The sequence below is a fragment of the Haliaeetus leucocephalus genome, unplaced genomic scaffold (genome assembly GCF_000737465.1).
Source record: "Haliaeetus leucocephalus isolate CR32 unplaced genomic scaffold, Haliaeetus_leucocephalus-4.0 Scaffold0, whole genome shotgun sequence".
Taxonomy (NCBI): domain Eukaryota; kingdom Metazoa; phylum Chordata; class Aves; order Accipitriformes; family Accipitridae; genus Haliaeetus; species Haliaeetus leucocephalus.
This window is the reverse complement of record NW_010972436.1, coordinates 1,182,198-1,199,866: the sequence shown is the minus strand read 5'-3', so window position 1 is coordinate 1,199,866 and position 17,669 is coordinate 1,182,198. Positions and strand designations below refer to the sequence as shown.

The 17,669-nt window shown below is 38.6% G+C and overlaps 1 protein-coding gene across 1 annotated transcript in view; it reads left to right on the top strand.

The window, feature by feature from the left end:
* Positions 1 to 17,669, top strand: part of TNRC6B (trinucleotide repeat containing 6B) — a 113,080-nt gene that overhangs the window by 83,514 nt on the left and 11,897 nt on the right. Inside the window, exons 9-19 of the mRNA XM_010564784.1 lie at positions 1,755 to 1,933; positions 3,150 to 3,224; positions 4,534 to 4,579; positions 10,184 to 10,332; positions 11,511 to 11,681; positions 13,942 to 14,067; positions 15,100 to 15,231; positions 15,758 to 15,853; positions 16,099 to 16,273; positions 16,635 to 16,769; positions 16,974 to 17,150. Coding sequence (XP_010563086.1) covers positions 1,755 to 1,933; positions 3,150 to 3,224; positions 4,534 to 4,579; positions 10,184 to 10,332; positions 11,511 to 11,681; positions 13,942 to 14,067; positions 15,100 to 15,231; positions 15,758 to 15,853; positions 16,099 to 16,273; positions 16,635 to 16,769; positions 16,974 to 17,150 — 1,461 coding nt within the window. The remainder of the gene's footprint in view (positions 1 to 1,754; positions 1,934 to 3,149; positions 3,225 to 4,533; positions 4,580 to 10,183; positions 10,333 to 11,510; positions 11,682 to 13,941; positions 14,068 to 15,099; positions 15,232 to 15,757; positions 15,854 to 16,098; positions 16,274 to 16,634; positions 16,770 to 16,973; positions 17,151 to 17,669) is intronic.

Here is a 17,669-nt window from a genome sequence, read left to right as displayed (position 1 = left end):
AAAGAGCCTGCAAGGGCATAATTTATGGTTGAAGGTAAGGACAGGAAACAGAGATTAGCAATGATTGTAAAAGAAAACAAGAGTTTAGAGCCAAAGAAAGGAAGCATAGATCATTACCCACCTGTTTAAAAAACATGGATTTACATAGTTTTACTACTATTGCATAGGAATTCTCTGGTAGAAGTAGGAATAAATTCAGTTTTCTGTAACATCGTTATTTTGTCTTTATCTTGAAAGTTTCCTTTGCTTACTATAGCTATTTGCTCCTCCTCACTAAATAAATGCAGAAAATGACACAGGAATCCTACAGACAAGTCATTTTTATACCCCTGTCCAGATTCATGTTCAAGAATCTCAGACGTGAGAGCTGCCAATGCAGAAAAATAATCTGTGGTCATGTAGTTAAAACTAGGATCATAGTACTATATTTAAACACTGTGGCTGGAAATAAATTAATGCTGCAGGGACTACCCCATATATGACATTTCCAGATTAAGTTCTTGACTCTGCAGCCATAATCCTTAAGTGTAACCTTTTCTGTGTAAGTAGCATGATCAAAGGGCCAAGAGGTAAATTTTTGTGCTTGGCCAGTATGTTTCCTAAGCAGCCCTCAATTTTGGTATGCGCATATGCTTTAAAAAGTTACGTTTCCTGTTAAGCATCTGATTAGTTGTTATTTATGATGAATTTTAAGGTAGCTCTTAAACTGCCATGATATGCTGCTGTACTTATTTTTGGCATGGTTGAGGTAGAGTTCCCCTTGATAGACTAATTACAATTCCTGACTTTTTTTGTATTGAGATTTTCTGCTATGGGTATTAATATCCTTATCCCTGATTTCCACACTCAAACCCCAGGCAATTGAAGAATTAGTTATGAAACAGGTGATGATGATGGAAACCTTCTTTTGAAGGATGAATGCTTAGGGAATAAATACACAGAATGAAGAGTTACAGCAGGAAGGAGAACAGTTGGACAGTGGACAAGATGAGGATTTGGGCTCTTGTTGGCTTGTCAGTAGAGGTTAGAATTCTAAGTTGCCTGACAGCTGGTACTAGGGAGTAACAGCAAGAAAAGAAACAACAGGGAAGACTCCTTAGTCTGAACTGATACGATGAGATGGCTGTAGCTTTCTGGTAATGGCATCTCTACTTAAACAGTGCTGCTAATAAGTCTTTTTAGTGATATTAAGAACAGAAATGCAAGTAGAGGGGTTTTTTTTCACATTAAACTACTTTTGGTGTTACATATACCAGAGCACAATGTCAGGTCCTCTCCTTCAGATTCTACTTAGTTCTTATTAATTAATAAGTTCTTTGTTCTTTGTGAAAGAGTTTAGTGCAAGGGAAGTGTTAAGGTTTTGAAAGAAGAGAGGAAATAATCGATACACCACCTGAACCAGTCCTCAGTACCCTTGGTTTTTAAGTGTTCTTGAAGTCTTTCATTTACACTAGAAAATAATAGGTTGCCTTTTAAAGAAATCCAAATGCAGCTGTATCTTGTATAAGAGAAGATGCCCCTGTGGTTATTATATCTTTAATGGTTTGACATTGCTTCAAAATCGTTGCAAAGCATGACATGCTAACATGCCACCGAACCTCTTGGTTTTTGGGATTCATGTTAGAGTGAAGACTGTTTTGGGTTTTTTTCACTCCTTTGGGGTTCTGATGATCTTGGCTAATCTTGCAGTGTCAAGTCACCAGCTACATGGTATTGTAGACTGCTTTTGAGCTTTTTTTCTCCTTTTTCTAAAGGTTCTAAATCTATGCAAGATGGCTGGGGAGAGAGTGATGGGCCAGTGACAGGAACTCGTCATTCCAGCTGGGAAGAGGAGGAGGAGGGAGGAGTCTGGAACACAGCAGGCTCTCAGGGAAGCAGTTCCTCCCACAACTCAACAAGCTGGGGGCAAGGAGGAAAGAAAACACAAATGAAGGTAAAATGCTTGAATGATTCATAACTACTGTGTTGTCTGAAAGCAGTACAACTGGTATGTTAGAGCATTATAATCTTCTAAAAAGGTATTACAGAATTCAACTAGAAAGGTGTCTGTTACAACAGTGTAAAAAATGTGAGGTTTCTGGATTTGTTTTAATGTTATTACACCTGTTGTGACTAATAAATCTGCCAGTAGGTGTCAAATTCTTTTGATATGTAAGCTGTGGAGCCATTGCTAAATGAAACTGAGCAATAAGTATCCCAAGGCTATTGCTCTCCTCTTGTTGACACATCTTTCTGTGTTAGGCTGCTGCTGTTCTCCTTGCATAGCCTGCTGAAGTTTGGATTCCACAGTCCCTTTGGCACATGCACTTCTTACTTCTACTGACTGTTGGATTTAGGGCTGACTTGTGTTTGTTGTTACTGACCTTTGGCTTCTAAGAGGAGCAGGAGCTTGGCTATAGTCCTGAGTAAATTGCTTTCTAAGGCTTGTTTGCATTAAAGTTCTCTAGTACAGTAACACTTGGTACTGTATTAATATTAGAAGGACTATGTTTTGTCTAATTCTAATCAAACAGGTAGGGCAAACTCAAAAGGCAAGTGCAGAGCAGCTTCACAGGATCTGGAAATACTGTTGTGACATGGTGTGGAGTCTTACAATTCTTATTTAGCTAGCAGAAATGATTCATGTGAACTTTTTTCTCCATTATAGCTTTATTATTTTAACCACCAAAGCAACTGTCCAAAAAAATTTTCTTTTCTATTGAACTGTGTTCAGTTTTGGTTTTGATCACCTGTAAATTACAGTAAGGCCAAATTGAGAGCCGGGTCTGCACAGTGCCCGTGTAAGACAAACCACACTAAAGGGAAGAAAGCCAAGGAAGAAATCTACCTCTGTATGTGGTAGATTAAAGAATGCATTAAACTGTAACAGAGGGAAAAATGAATAACATTCACAAAGCTTTCTAGAATCAAACTGAAGGTGTGATAAACAGCTACACAGTAGGTGTTCATCCAGTTTGGTGTACCTAACAATGAACAATTCTGTGAGAGAGAAAAGAAGAAAATAGTATCTGGTAAATGTTTCTAATCATGCAAAAACTTAAAGTAATTTGTTCAGGAGATTAATACCAGGATTTTCATTCAACACTTGTGCATCTCAAGGATAAAACAGAATTTAAGAAGTTGCTTAAAAATACTTTTTTTCTCTTCAGTGCGCATTAAAAGGAGGAAATAGTGATTCGTGGATGAACCCTTTATCCAAACAGTTTTCAAATATGGGCTTGCTAGTAAGTAAATTTTTTTTAATATAAAATCCAACTTTGTAAAAAAGCAGTAAGCTTTAAATAAGTCAAAAGATCAGCTGTTTCACAGTGTGTAACTACTTACTTATCTGCATTTACTATGCTGGTATGTTGATTATAATACCGGTAATAGCTGAGTATTCAGCACTTCCTTGGTAGTCAGAATGGTTTCTCAGAAAAACCCAAAGTCTGCTTTGACTTTTCAGAGTTACTTTGACAGCTATTGTTCTGAGATCGCAACTTCCTTGCAAGTAATAGGATTTGGGGGTTTTGTTTTTGGTTTGGTTTTTTTGTTTGTTTTTCATAACTTGCTGTTTAGAGCACTCAAGGTAGAGGCCTCAGCTCCTGGCTGTAGCATCAGACATCTGTGATTAGTCCGAGGCTATTCATTCTGAATCTCAGCCACCTATCAGAAAAGGAGATCTACAGCCCTGTGTCTGTTTTGGCTATTTATATTTTAAATACTGCGCAGCAGGGTCTTTTTAGAACAAAAAGGGATCATTATTAATCAGTACATAAAGATTGATTGGTAAAGTGAATAAATAAATGGCACATAATGGAGAGAAAAGATAGATCTGCGGGAAGTAGCTTAAAAATAGTTACATAGAAAATGTTTTATAAGAACTTCTGATATGCTAATTTGTAAAATATTTTACAGACTATTTCGCCAACTGTTATCCTGTGAAGCAGGAACAGTATATGATGCAGCCTAGCAAAAGATAATAATGCAGAGGTTCTGTGAGAAGCTCAGGGCTGCACAAATTCACTGACATGACTAGGATTAGTTTGTAATGTCTGTTGGCTCACAAGCTCAAACTCAGTCTGCGAGACTGTAGATGCTTCTGAAAGCTATTGGAACACCCTGTCCCAGACTGCCAACTAAAGAATAACTTGGCAGCACATTTCAAGATTTGATGACTTGACAGGTCATGAGGATGAGCTATCATTTTGGCCACTATTTTCAGTGTTTCATCTCTTGACCACTGGAACATGAGGACAGAGGTTAACTTCACAGAGCAGCTGTCTGTCCATCTTTCTCTGTCTGTCGTGTGTTTTCATGTGTCTGGTTTCATATGGGTAAACTTGCCACACAGAGCATTAGGGGGTGGAGGTGAGGTGTGTCCAGGGTGGTATCAGGAATCCTTGTGTTTGATTTTAGTTTAAAATAAAACTTTCGTTGGCACAAGCACGTCCTTCCTTCATTCCACCTTTAAACCATCAAGGGCTGCTTTCTAAAACATTCCTCAGCATTTCACAGGAGTCAGAACTGATTTTTTTTCTTTTTCCCCCCCAGAGTCAAACTGAGGACATTCCAGGCAGTAAGATGGACTTGTCTGTAGGTGCGTATAATTTAATTTAAATGCATTTGAAATACGAGATCATGTGTAGTATTTTTATGTGGATGACATGCTGTGCTTTGGAAAGGTTTGATCTTTACTTTTAGGACTCCTTATAATAGAAGGATAGAGTTATAGCATCCACTATCTTGGCTGTAGGCTTTGAATAGTTACACAGCTGATGCTGGTATGCAAGATTGGGATGTATACCTGTACAGAACAGAGCTATAACTTGTGGAAGGGAGATCCTGTAAGACTGTTTTGATCCATGTAGTTTGTATTCATTGTTAGCATTTCAAGAAAGTGAAGATCTCTTTTCATTTGGTGGAAGAGGAAGACTTTTTTAGCTCTTGGTAGTAGGACATCCCAATTACCACAGCTCCCTGGAGGTGATGTGAGGGAAGAGAATATCTTCTAACATTTATTTCTTCAATTGCTTGCCTCAGGCTATTACAAGTTACTGCACAGTAGAACTAGATTTTTCACTCTTGATAGCCTCACCACAAATACTATACAACTTAAGTGGAATGTGCTGTGTGGAAAACACTATCCTAAATGAGAGTTGGAATTGACCACTTGGATTAATCCCATTTAATCGCATTTGAATTTGTCATTACTTTCTTCTTTGGCAAACTAAGTAGTGAACTCTCACAGAATTTTTTTTGATCTTGAAATCAGTTTTAGTTTTGCATTCTGTTCTTCTCCAGATTGTCTCTGTATATTCACTATCATGGTACTGCAATAGAAATACCACAGGTTTCTGAAATCTGCCATTTGAGATGGTTTCTCTACAAGATAACTAAGGTGTATATTAAAAAAGGGATGATCCAAATCTGCTCTTCCGATTGTTTATTTTATTTGTTATCAAGTCTTTGAAGACTTAGTAAGGCTAAAAACTTGTACAGGGTAGTCTTTCGTTCTTATAAAGGGGAAGAGGGTTTCGTTCCTGTTCTAGGGACTACTTCTGTTCAGTTTTTGATTCTTCAAAATCTATGGAAGCAGGAAGATCACCTCATGCCCCTGGCTACAAAGACGGATCTTCTAGTCCACTTTGAGGACATTGCCGCTGTACAAACCCAACAGTAATTTTGGAGAGAGATGTTAATCCTATTTTGATAACTGTCAGGAATGTCAAAGAGGCCTCAGATTCCTCCCAGTTACAATGTCAAAAGGAGAGGTCTGTAATTCTTATTCCAAAGGATGATATGTCAAAGTAGTAGCAGTATTCTCGGCTCTCAGCTAGAACAGTGAATTTCCTGTGTAGATGATTCCTGTGAATTTCCTGGATGCCCTGTGGGCTCCAGAGAAGCGTATGTTTAGTGGTTCTGTGTTTGGAAGGGGTCCCTGTATCAGTGCAAATCAAGTTTTTGTTATGAAAGTGTGGACACAATTGATTCCGAATCTCATGTGATGAGCACTGAGACCCACAGTATGGCTGTTAAGCAGTAACCATTTTACCTGTTTCATGTTTAAAAATGTTCCGGTACCAAGCTGCTTATTTCCAGCTACTTGTGCATAATAGCAAAAGTTTCTACCTCAGCTGAGAGATGGATGCATACAGGCACAAAGTGCTGCTGAGAGGAGAGAAAGGCCTTGGTAAGAAGAGGAGGGATGGCTAGAGGAGATGACTGACTTGGAATCAATGCTTATTCTGCTGGTGGTTCTAAATTTCCTGTGGGAGATTGTCAATCGAATTAATTACTGATGATCCTGTGGTGGTATCTCTGAAGAACCACCGGCAACAGTAGTTCTGTGTCAGATGACAGTCTGTGAGATCTCTAGATCAACTAAAATTAGTGTTTACAAACCAAGTACAGTTAGTTTCAAAATATGTTCTGAAACTCATTGTTGTAAGTTAGAAGAGCATGGGGTCTGTGGTACAAGCTGGTCGTATCCAACATCAAGGATAGAATCTATTTACTGCTGAGGTATTACCTGCCAAAGAAGTTACAGTGTTTGAGATTATCACTGATTGTGTGCTAAGCATTAAATGATCTCACTTTCCAGTGTCATGTGCATCCACAGTTTGGTGCACTGGCTCCTGTCTTTGTGGCAACTTCTGGTTTGTTTCATTGCCAGATTTTCTTTTCTCTCTTTTTTTTTTTTCTTCTTCATCTAAACAGCAAATAGTGACGGTAGGGAAGGATAAAGTAGCAAAAGCTGTTTGTTCAACTCTCAGATAAATACCACCTTTGGGTTTATGTTTTTACATAAGCTGTTTTCCTCAGCCTATATCTACTTCTAAACTTTAAAAGTTGGACTTAGTTCTGAGGTAGGCTTGTTCTTCAACTGGTTTTCAGTCAGAAGTACAACACAGGAGCTTTTCCTAACTGGGTGACTCACAACATGATATTTTCCCAGTTTGTGAATAAATGCGCATTAATCTCAGAGTTAATTCTGTGCTTGGAGACCACACATATCACAGAAAACTTTGGCTTTGGTATGCCCGGTGCACCTTGGCTCTGATCATCATGCATTATAAAATAGGTCCAGTTGTCAGTAAGTAATTCTTACTATGTTGGTCTCGCTCTCCTTGTTTGAAAAATGTGTTGCTTTTATTGCAAGGTGCTGGAATGACACTCTTGTTTACCGACCAAGACAGAAAAGAGATGGATCAATGGCATGGTTGAAGCAGATCTACTTCCTCTTTTTTATTATTTTTCTATCAAATCCGTTCAACGGATACTTTGTTTTACTTTGAAAATAGGATACAACCCTTTTTTCCATTGAATTCTCTCCTCGTATGTAAGTCTTGTGGCATGAAGTTTGCTGGAGTAAGTAGCTTGTCAAATTCGCTTAGAATTTTATCCTTTCCTTCCGTTTGACCACCACCTTTGTCTCTTTTTTGTTTTTTGTTTTTTTTAAATGTATTGGTTAGTTGCAACCTCTGCAGATCACTGAACTCTCAAATCACCTGTAAAGACTGGGAAATTCATTTCCAGTTTCTATTGATTCAAATGCGATTCATGCAGCTGTTTATTGTAAATACGTTACAAAGCCATAACCTGATTTAGCATGCAGGTGCAATACCTCAATATCTAAGCACATTTGCTTGCTCAGTAGGCTTGGGTGATGTAAATTTATGGCAAAGCTATAAAACCAGTATCTTTAAAATGTTTTCATTTTTGTGGTCAAGCAGAAAACATGTTTCAAATGGGGTTTTTTTCCATTTGGGTTACCCCACTGGATATATGTATTTTCACCGCATCGAGCCTCTTATTTGCAAACTTTTATGTAACTTTGCTCAACAGCAGTTTCTGTCCCCTATCTCCCAGTACAGGATCACATTATATAATTTGGTTTGTATAGAATTCAGTTTTTTTTTTCTTTTAAGCTGTGTGCATGTGGTGGGGGAGATCTACTTAATAGGCTTTTTTCCCTTACTAGGGCATGAATGTCATCTTCCAAGCTCTTGTTTCATTTTGCATTTTTCATGGTGTTTCTCACAGCTGTTAATAGTGGGGAAAATCCAAGAACTGATGGAGTGTTTTCCTTTATGAAGATGGTTGGGCTTTTAACCTGTTCTACATTTCTGCATGTAGAGGATTTGGGGCTTCATATTTATTCATGCACAAGTGTTCTTGCCTACTGCAGAGGGTAAAAGTCAAACTTCTCAGATTTTAACGGTCGTCTTGTACTATGTAAGGTAAAGCTAGTCTTCAGCCACCTGCATTATTTATAGCTTTCAGTGGCAAGTGCAAAAGACAGACTCACGTGACTGGTTTCAAGGTTGCATTAGAATTTTCTGTGAATGGGATAAATGAATGCCATCATCTCTCTTAGCAAGGCCTTGTTTATGTTGAAATTTAAGCAGCTGCCTCAGTACTAAGTGGCATGCATATCTGTGCTTGAAACCTTTAAAGGTGCTGCTTAATGCTCTACATGTTCTTTAGCAAGCCTTTTTACAAGGCATCATTCAGTAATGTTTGAGTTGATTGGATCATCAAGATAACTGAAGAAACAAAAGGGTGTTTCTGTGGCTTAGTCATCTTGTGTTGGCATTGACCCAGTTTCATTTCAGATGGTGATGCAACTCTGTCTTGCTTTCGGTTTCTTTTCGAGCAACTAACGGACAGGGCTTCCTGTCTAGAATTAAAGTACACAAGGCTTTTGGTAGTGCATTGCTGGCATTGTGTGTAGTGGTTAGATGTAGGTATTGACAGCATTGAGATGTGCGTGACATTTGATGTGACTGCTTTTGCAGAGCCAGTTCTAGCTTTTTAGGATATGTTAAAAAGGGATGAGCTCATCCAGGTCAGTATGACTCCAGTTACAAGCCAAGATACGTAGGTGACTTGTCAAGTATTTTTGTGATAAATGATGTTGAAGGCACCTGAGAGGATGAAGCTGGATCAACTTCGAAAGTTGCGCCAGCAAGAAAAACCCATGTAATTAGTGGTTGATTTCATGGGTTCTTGGCAATAACATACCTATGAATATTAATAGTTTGTGATTGGACATTAGGAAGAGATGCTGGCTTTGAGAAGCTTTTTTGAGGAACAGGTAAGTGTTTTGAAGGTATTGGAGAGATCAGCTGTCTGCTCTGTTTGATAAAGATTTAGTGTTTTGTCAGTGGTAGGGTAGGATATCTGTCACCAGCTTCCTTTGGAAGAGTCATAGATTTTAGTTAACTGTGGTGACAGGTTTTTTAAACTGTTCTTGGTAAGGCCATCTGTCTGCTAAATTAAATTATTTTAAAACTAAAAATACCATTAAAGCTCACTTCTATCACATCGTCTATATTTTAAAATGAAGATGCTTTCCATCTACCTCAATGTAACAATAATGCTATGACAAAAAAAAAATTGTTCCTTGGCAGCAGTTCAGTGTGTGAGGTAGAAAGCTTCCTTCAGTCAGCACTTTGCTGATGATAAGCTTATAGAGAAAGATGATGTCTTGTTCACTGTGTATGTTACAGTTTGATCATCTGTTATTAACACCTCTTCCTCGTGTTCCACCAGATTACTGACTAAACAATGGCAGGAGATTGTAGAGGATGTTTGAAAAGTGTCTCTTAGTCGTTGTGTAATCATGGCATACAGGCTGAGAGAGATTGGTTGCCTGTCTGGAAGTTATGCTATACCAGATGATCTGTAGTGTTCAAGAGTTAAGTTCACATGAGTGTAGGAGAGTTGTGATCAAATTACGTGCATGGTTTTGCGGTTTTGAGAAATTCTTTCTCAATGCCAAACCCAGTAAAGGCTAAGTAGAATATACGGAGAAGTTAAATATGGTGTCTCTATAGATACTGAATACCAATAAATAACAGCGTGAGTTTTGGAAGAGATTGAGAATTATGTATAAATGAATATCATTAGTTGAACTAGGCTGATGTAGAAATACATATGTTTATATCTGTACATAAATTGTGAGAAATACTTTACGTTAAACTCTCTAAATTAAATTGGCTTGTTCAGTCTTAAAAATAAAACTTCCTATTTTAATTTTTCAACACTTTTAATAGCAACTGTAGCTATGCTAAATTGTAAGACAGATCTCATTTATACCCTGATCTTAAAGATACTTTCTTTGGCTGTGAACCTGCTGTCATGAAACATGGTAGAGATTATTGGCACTAATTTTGTCACCTCTCCTCTTTTTTAACAGGTGGTCTCCCAGATAAGAAGTTTGAGGTAGATAAACGAGCCATGAATCTCGGGGATTTTAATGACATGATGAGAAAGGATCGATCTGGGTTCCGTCCACCTAATTCCAAAGACATGGGAACCACAGATAGCGGGCCTTATTTTGAGAAGGTGAGAGAAATACCTTTAGATAAATTAGTATCGATCTCTATGTTCAAGGTCGCAGTTTTTACCCTGCTCCTCCTGAACTGCTAAAAATTCAGTAACCTTTGACAAACTCAATAATAAAAGGTGTGGGGGAGTTATGTTTGTAGAGTGAATGTGTATATAAATCAGAGGTGTCAGATGTGCATAGACAAACTAAATTATCTGGGGAGAATGAGGCGCTTTATTCTAGAACAGACTGCTCTTAATATGGACAGAAAGAAATTCCTTTGTTTTTCTTGGAAGGGTAAACTGCTGGTAGCAATGAAATTCATTATAGTTTCATCACAGTGATTCTTTTGGCTACTGACTACAGTCATCTACTGTAAAAAATTGGTTTAGATCTAAGTAAACATAAGTAATCACAGTCTTCCAAATTTTTTCTGCTTTCATGTCTGTCGTTTATTGGAAACACCCTTTCTAAATTCCACAACCCCTTATGCTGTATGTCCATGTACTGTAAGCTTCTGTATGACATCTGTTTCTCTGTGACATTTGTTTTATGTTATGGTAGTGTTTCTTTCTCATTCTTGCCTATTTTAAATAGAAGCTTTCACTGTTATTATCAAACATTAATTGCTTCACATTATGAATTGGAGAGTGTCCAGTAGGTTCAGAATGCTTTAGGGTTTTTTTTTAAATACAGTTTTATCACATGTAAAATGGAAAAGAAATTTGGTTTAAAAATTCAGAAGGTGTGTTACTGTCAATAAATTTTTTAACTCCTCCATTTTGGTATAACAGGCCAAAAACCAGTTTTGTGAACTCCCTCTGGTGGCCTAATTAATAAATACCACTAGCAGAGCTAATGCATTCCTAACAAATTATGTTGGTAGGTGTGTGCTAACATTAGGAGTTCATTCAAGATTTGTTTGTTTCTGTAGTGGTAATAGCCACTGTCAGAAACAAACTTCATGAGAGTTCAAAATGTATTTTTAAAAAGAAACCCTTAGGAATTTATTGTTTATCTCCTTGGACCAAAATCTTAATTGTCAAGTGATCATTTGAGTCAGAAGTTTTGTCCTTGTAATTGCTATTACAAATTAACTTTGCTTCTTCCTAGTCACTCACCGTCCCTCTTTCTCTCCTCTTGCATTCTGTTGCTTCACTAACCAACTCCTGCTGTTGGCTAACTGCTGCTTCAGCTGACTTTGCCTTTCTCCAATCAAGATGGGTGCCTTGGGGATGAGGCTCCCTGCTCTCCCTTCTCCCCTTCTCCCAGCTACAAGCTGTCTCCCTCTGGTTCCACACTATCCAACGTCGGCCTTGGGGCAATCGGCTCAGGGCTCAGTCCCCAAAACTTCGCTGCTAGACAAGTAAGCAGGCCACCTTATAAGATGCATTGTTATAAGGCTGCAACCTGGGCTTAATCCTGGTTAGTTGGTTGCTTGCATTTGTTTTCCTACTAAATAAATTAATATTGTTAATGGAAATTTCAGCTATATCAGGCCATTGAGAATCAATCCACTTTGGTTCCTATCATCAAAATGTTTTCCATCTGGTTTTGTTGGCCTCTTACTGCCTGAATCAGTGCAGCAGCAGATAGATGTGCTTTTCAGAAGTCATGAAGTTAGTGGCAACCTTTATATTTTAATTGCTGTTTTAAAACCCAGTTAGAAGCTATTGATTTGTCCCACCACCCCCCGACACCGAATTTTTCCAGATTCCACCCAATAACCTCGTATGTAGAAATATGCCTTTAAAAAATTGCAGTCATTTTGCATTGTGCCTGTTCCCTTCTCCCTGCCCCACAGCCCAAAGAAAGGATTGATTTAGCAGCCTGTAAAAACTCTTGAAGTAGTAATATTTTTGTTCTGTATACAGGGGAATGGTGGGGAAGAAGTGAAGTGGTTAGCTACAGTTTAGAAGAATTTCTGGCTATTATGTTTTGCATTATGCTAGAAGAAAGTGTTGCAGGAATACTAGGAAATGAAAGAATAGAACCTAAGTATTGCAACTGGACTAGCCTATGTAGTCACATGCCTAACATGATGGTGTTTCTTTGTGTTGTCTTTCTGTTTCTATGTGACACAATCAGTGTTGAACATAAGATTAAGTCCAAAACTTGCAGACATGTTCTTGGATTTGGTGTGTAGAACTCTGAGCTTTAGGGAGGGCTGAAAGTGTAGCTGCAGCTTCAAGCCTCTCAAAAATTTTTGTGTAGTTGACCCCAGTCAGTTCTTTCCAGAATAAAAACTCTTTTGTCTCTTGAGGTTTTTTGTTTATCCTCCTACATGGTTAGTATGACATCCCGAGTTGCTTCTGAAAGAGAACGTACATTAAGGAAGTGAAATGTGATGCAGGTGAATGAGGCAATCCATAATGCTGCTTGTATAGAAGCAGGATGAGAGACTTCTGTTGTCGCAAAAGGATGGTGGAGGATGCACAGTATTATGGTAGAAGGGAGGCAGAGTTTATGAAATCTTGGTATATAATGGAAGAAAAGGTTTTGGAGAAGGCCTGCACCATCTCAGTTTGGAAGAATGATTAATTTATGTTGGGTACAGCAGTACCAGCATGGAGAGGGAGAACAGAGAATGATGGATGAGGGTTGGAAAATGTACTGTTTAGAACACCAGGTGTCTGAGGATCATAGATGTACTGATACACAGCAGGAGATGGGAAGTTCTGAGGGTCTTGAAAATGAAAGGACAGAATCACGGCACATAAGGACCTTTTGGAGTATGAGCTTCAGCTTTTAGAAGCAACAGCATGTGACTGTTAGTATAGGAGACTGTCCATAATATTTCCTGTGGCTTTTGTTGAAAGATGTTACAAATAAAGACAGTCTGCTCAGAGGCTGAAATAGTGAAACATAATCACAAATTTTCTTTGGTCTTTTTCATGCGGTAGGGTTTATTATTACAGAAGTTGTTTATAAAACAGTAAATACTTCTCATTAAAAAAACTCAAACAGCAAGTATTCTTGTGTTAGAAAATAAATCGATGCAAGGAAAAAAAAAAATTTTTTTCTCGCTTGAAAATTTTCCTGCTCTTCAATTTAGTGGAAAAAAAGGAAAAGAAAAACATCCCAATCCAGAATGCTGAAGTTTTCACATCAGAAGGAAAACTTTTAATACATTTTTAGAATTCTAATTTCAGTTAGTGAAAGGTCTGCAGAGGAAGTAGTAGGCTTATGAGTAATGTCTCGACAACCTACTCAGAAGTACCTGACTTCTCTAAAATTATGGCCCAAAATTCTTGTTGACACAGTCTTGCCATACTTATAAGCTAATGGAATGGGCTCAACATTTTTGAGCATGTTGTTTGTACTCCAAGTTTCCATTTCCCAACATGTAAAGTGCAAAATATAAAACATTAGCTTTGTCACGTGCTTTGAAATAAGTGGATAAACATGACTCTTCAACGTAGAGGAGAAAGAGCCTGCATCTCAAAAATGTAGTACAGCAGTTTTAACCCAGGTAGAATATTACTGATTTAGGGCAAACATCTCAGTAATTTTAAGAGTGCTCTGTTTAAGTCAGTACTTGCCTCATTGTTATTGATACATAGTAATAGCATAGAAATCCATTATCCTGAAAGATTCATCTTCTCACTACTGCTTTAATTTTATAGGGTGGCAATCATGGTTTGTTTGGAAACAGCACAGCACAATCGAGGGGCATGCACACACCAGTGCAGCCACTAAATCCTTCCCCCAATATCCGGGCGCAAGTGCCTCCCCAATTTCTTTCTCCCCAGGTAAGGAATTTATAGTAACTGGTTACTTGTAAAAGTAGAGCTACAGCCTTCAGAGCACATCATTGAGGTTACTCATACATCTATCTTAGTCTTGATTGGATGTTAAGAAATTGGAAACTTAGATAAAATTAAAAATTGTAGTTGAAAGTGCTTAAACCTCACTGCAGAAGGATTAGCCTTCTTTCTTCTTCCATGGCAGTTGGTGGTAAACGCTTGCTACCAGTATTTTTAAACCTCAAAGTGGATTCAGGAATCCTATGTCTTACATAGGCTTTTGCAAAGTATTTTAAAAACAACAAAAAAAAGTGAAAGCTGGAAGTTTTTCTGAAGTGTGACAGGTTGCTTAATTTTTTTCAATCAGTCTTGTCCTGTGCTTCCTTCCCCCTGTGAAAGAGAGGCCTGATGAGGGCTACACGTTGCATTTACGTTGCAGAGCTCTAAGACCTCAGGGTCTCCAAATGCACAAGTTTACTTTTTGCTTTGGACTTCAAGACTTTTGGAGATTCTCTTGAATTCTACTTGTGTAACTCTCAAATAATGCAGGGAGAAATGGGGGGATTCTTCTCCACCTACTGTCTTTTACTATAGCTTATTCAGCGTACAAAGAGATTAACTCTTTCTGTGAGGCACTGTTTCTTTGCTCCAGTGACTGCCTGAATGCCTTTCTTTTCCCTTGTCAAGCAGTACATTTTTAATGTGATAATGCAGTACTGTGATTACTGGTTAGCTGCACATATATCAGCATTTTAATTTAGTGCAGTCTCTAGCAACCAATTGGTTGGGGGAGGAACCTTTGTGTGTGTGTGTCTGCATCTGCACATGTGATACTGTATATTGTCAATCCAGTGAGGTATTCACTCAGCTCAAGTCATAGATTGTGCATTTTTAAATGTGATGTGTTAAGAAACCTGTAATGTCTTTCCTGGAACACCATTTAAGATTGGTGTTGTACCTATTCCTTTATAGAAATACTTTATCATCTTTTCTCACAGCAGTGCATTTCTTGAGGATATGTAACTGATTTCCATGCAGGTTTCGGCCTCCATGCTCAAACAGTTTCCCAACAGTGGCTTGAATCCTGGTCTTTTCAATATGGGCCCCCAGCTTTCTCCGCAACAGATTGCCATGCTGAGCCAGCTTCCACAGATTCCCCAGTTTCAATTAGTAAGTAACTAGTAATCTTGTGAGACGGACTGTTTACAAATTGTCTGCAGAAAGAGTTTTCTTTTTGTTTGTTCTAATTCTGTTTTATTCTACTGATCTTGTATTATTTTTGTACAAGTATTCCCTGTTTGTTGTAAAGGAAAATGCAGCCCTGTTAGAAGGCAGCAGAGAAACTAAACAAGCCTGTGTAATTATTGTGAATGTTGCAGTGGGTTAGAAATGAGTCTAAGCAATATCTTTGTGCAGAAAGCAGTTGTTTGTTGATTTTTAATGAAGTTGTTTTCAGACTTGTAGTCATAGTGATGGTAGTAAAGCAGGTACTAGTAATACTGTTGCATGATGTTAAATTAGCAAGAAGTGAAGGATATAGTATTCTTCTAATGCTTTCATTGTCATTTTGAGTGTGTGGAATGAGAAACAGTTTACAGAAATTCTGAGCAAAGCATTTGCTAGTGACTAGCTCCTGGCAATTTTATCTCACTTAAGCTCTGTATTTTCACTCTTACCACCCCCACTTATCTTGTAGGCATGTCAGCTCCTCCTTCAGCAGCAGCAGCAGCAGCAGCTGTTACAGAGCCAGAGGAAGTTATCTCAAGCTGTGAGACAACAGCAGGAGCAACAGGTGTGGCACTGTTTTTGTCAATCACATGGAGCATAAAGTGCGCTGGGAAAATGCACTCTGCACCAGAGACGGCACTGGCTTTAGTAATGTCATCTGCTCTCTTCAGTTTGCACTGTCTTTAGATTGTACTTTTCAGAGAGCAGGGTCCTTTGGATCTCTTTCAAGTCACTGTTTCTTCATGTTTACTGGAATTCTGTGTTACAGTATAGGATACATCATCCCCATGTTTTTTCTTTCATTTGCAGATTGCTCGTATGGTGAGTGCCCTCCAACAGCAGCAGCAGAGGCAGCCTGGCATGAAGCATTCACCATCCCACCCTGTGGGGCCTAAGCCACATTTAGACAGCATGGTACCCAATCCTTTGAATGTGGGTCTCTCAGATTTACAGACCAAAGGGCAAATACCTGGATACGGTTCAGGTAAGTGCTCTGTGGAAAGAGATATGGTGCATTGCCTATAGTTACCATATTAGTCAGTTTTGTCTGGGTCCAGAAATGAGTAACTTGTGTGTATAAGCACTAGAGTGAAGGTTACGACATGTGTCAACTCTTGATCAAATTGCATTATTTTTCATTGCAGGGGAAGAAGACAAACCTACTAACAAAGTATATCTTGGTGGCAAATTGACCTAACAGTCTTATTTGGAAGTTGCCACTTGAACGTTTCATTTGCTAGTGTTGGATTTTTTCACCTTTCTTGTGATCACAACGACTCTCTGTTTGAAGTTATTTAAACTGAAAAGAGCAAATGACAATGGAGTTTTGTTTGTCTGTTTCACAGGCTTTGGCTCAAGTGGCATGGATTATGGCATGGTGGGAGGGAAAGAGGCTGGAACAGAATCCCGCTTTAAGCAGTGGACTATGATGGAAGGGCTGCCCTCTGTGGCTTCACAAGATGCCAATATGCACAAAAATGGTGAGAAGGGGACTGGCTATTTTGGGAATACCCTTGCAATATCATCTTGCCAGAGGTGAAATAGCTCAGATGAAACTATGCTTCAAGTCATTGAATGTCTTGCCTCACCAGTAGGCATCTTAAATATTTTTTGTTTCAGTACACCATACTCATAAAGATCCCAACTTTTCCGGAGTGTAAACGTTATCTTTTTTAATGCTTCAGGTGCAATTGTGCCCCCTGGAAAGGCTCGCGGAGGATCGCCCTACAACCAGTTTGATATAATTCAGGGCGACCCACTAGGTAGCCATGCAGGCCCTGCTGGTGATAGCTGGTTACCTGCCAAATCTCCACCAACGAACAAGATCGGAAGCAAATCCAGCAACGCCAGCTGGCCTCCAGGTATTACATAAGGGCAGGGGCTATGTCCAAGCTTTAAAGTAGATATGCTGGGACCTTTCCTCATCATACTTTTTCAATAACCACTGCAAGGAAAATATTTGCTTGGCTTATCATTTTTCAAATTTCTTCCACATTAAATTAGAACGTAAACGTTGAATCTCCAGTAAAAAACCGCTGGGCTAAATATGAACTAACTGCTGAATTGCCTGAGTAGTATTTTGTTTTTGTTAGGTGAACTCTGATCTTCTATAGTTTGGTGACTTTACACTTACAGAAATTTTCATGAGAACACTTGTTCATAGAAGACACATTACCAGCTCCCTCCTCTTGTATTGATTCCTTCCTTATTTCAGTTGTGTTAGGCTGACACGGAGTGTAAAAATTCTGACTGATAGTGTGGAATCAGAAAGCAAAAGATGTGAAAGCTTGTTTTTTGTGGTGGTGGGAACAGGGTTTTCTTGACTTTATGTATTTTACGTAGCATGAACTTTTCCTCTGGCAATTGTTTACAAATACAAT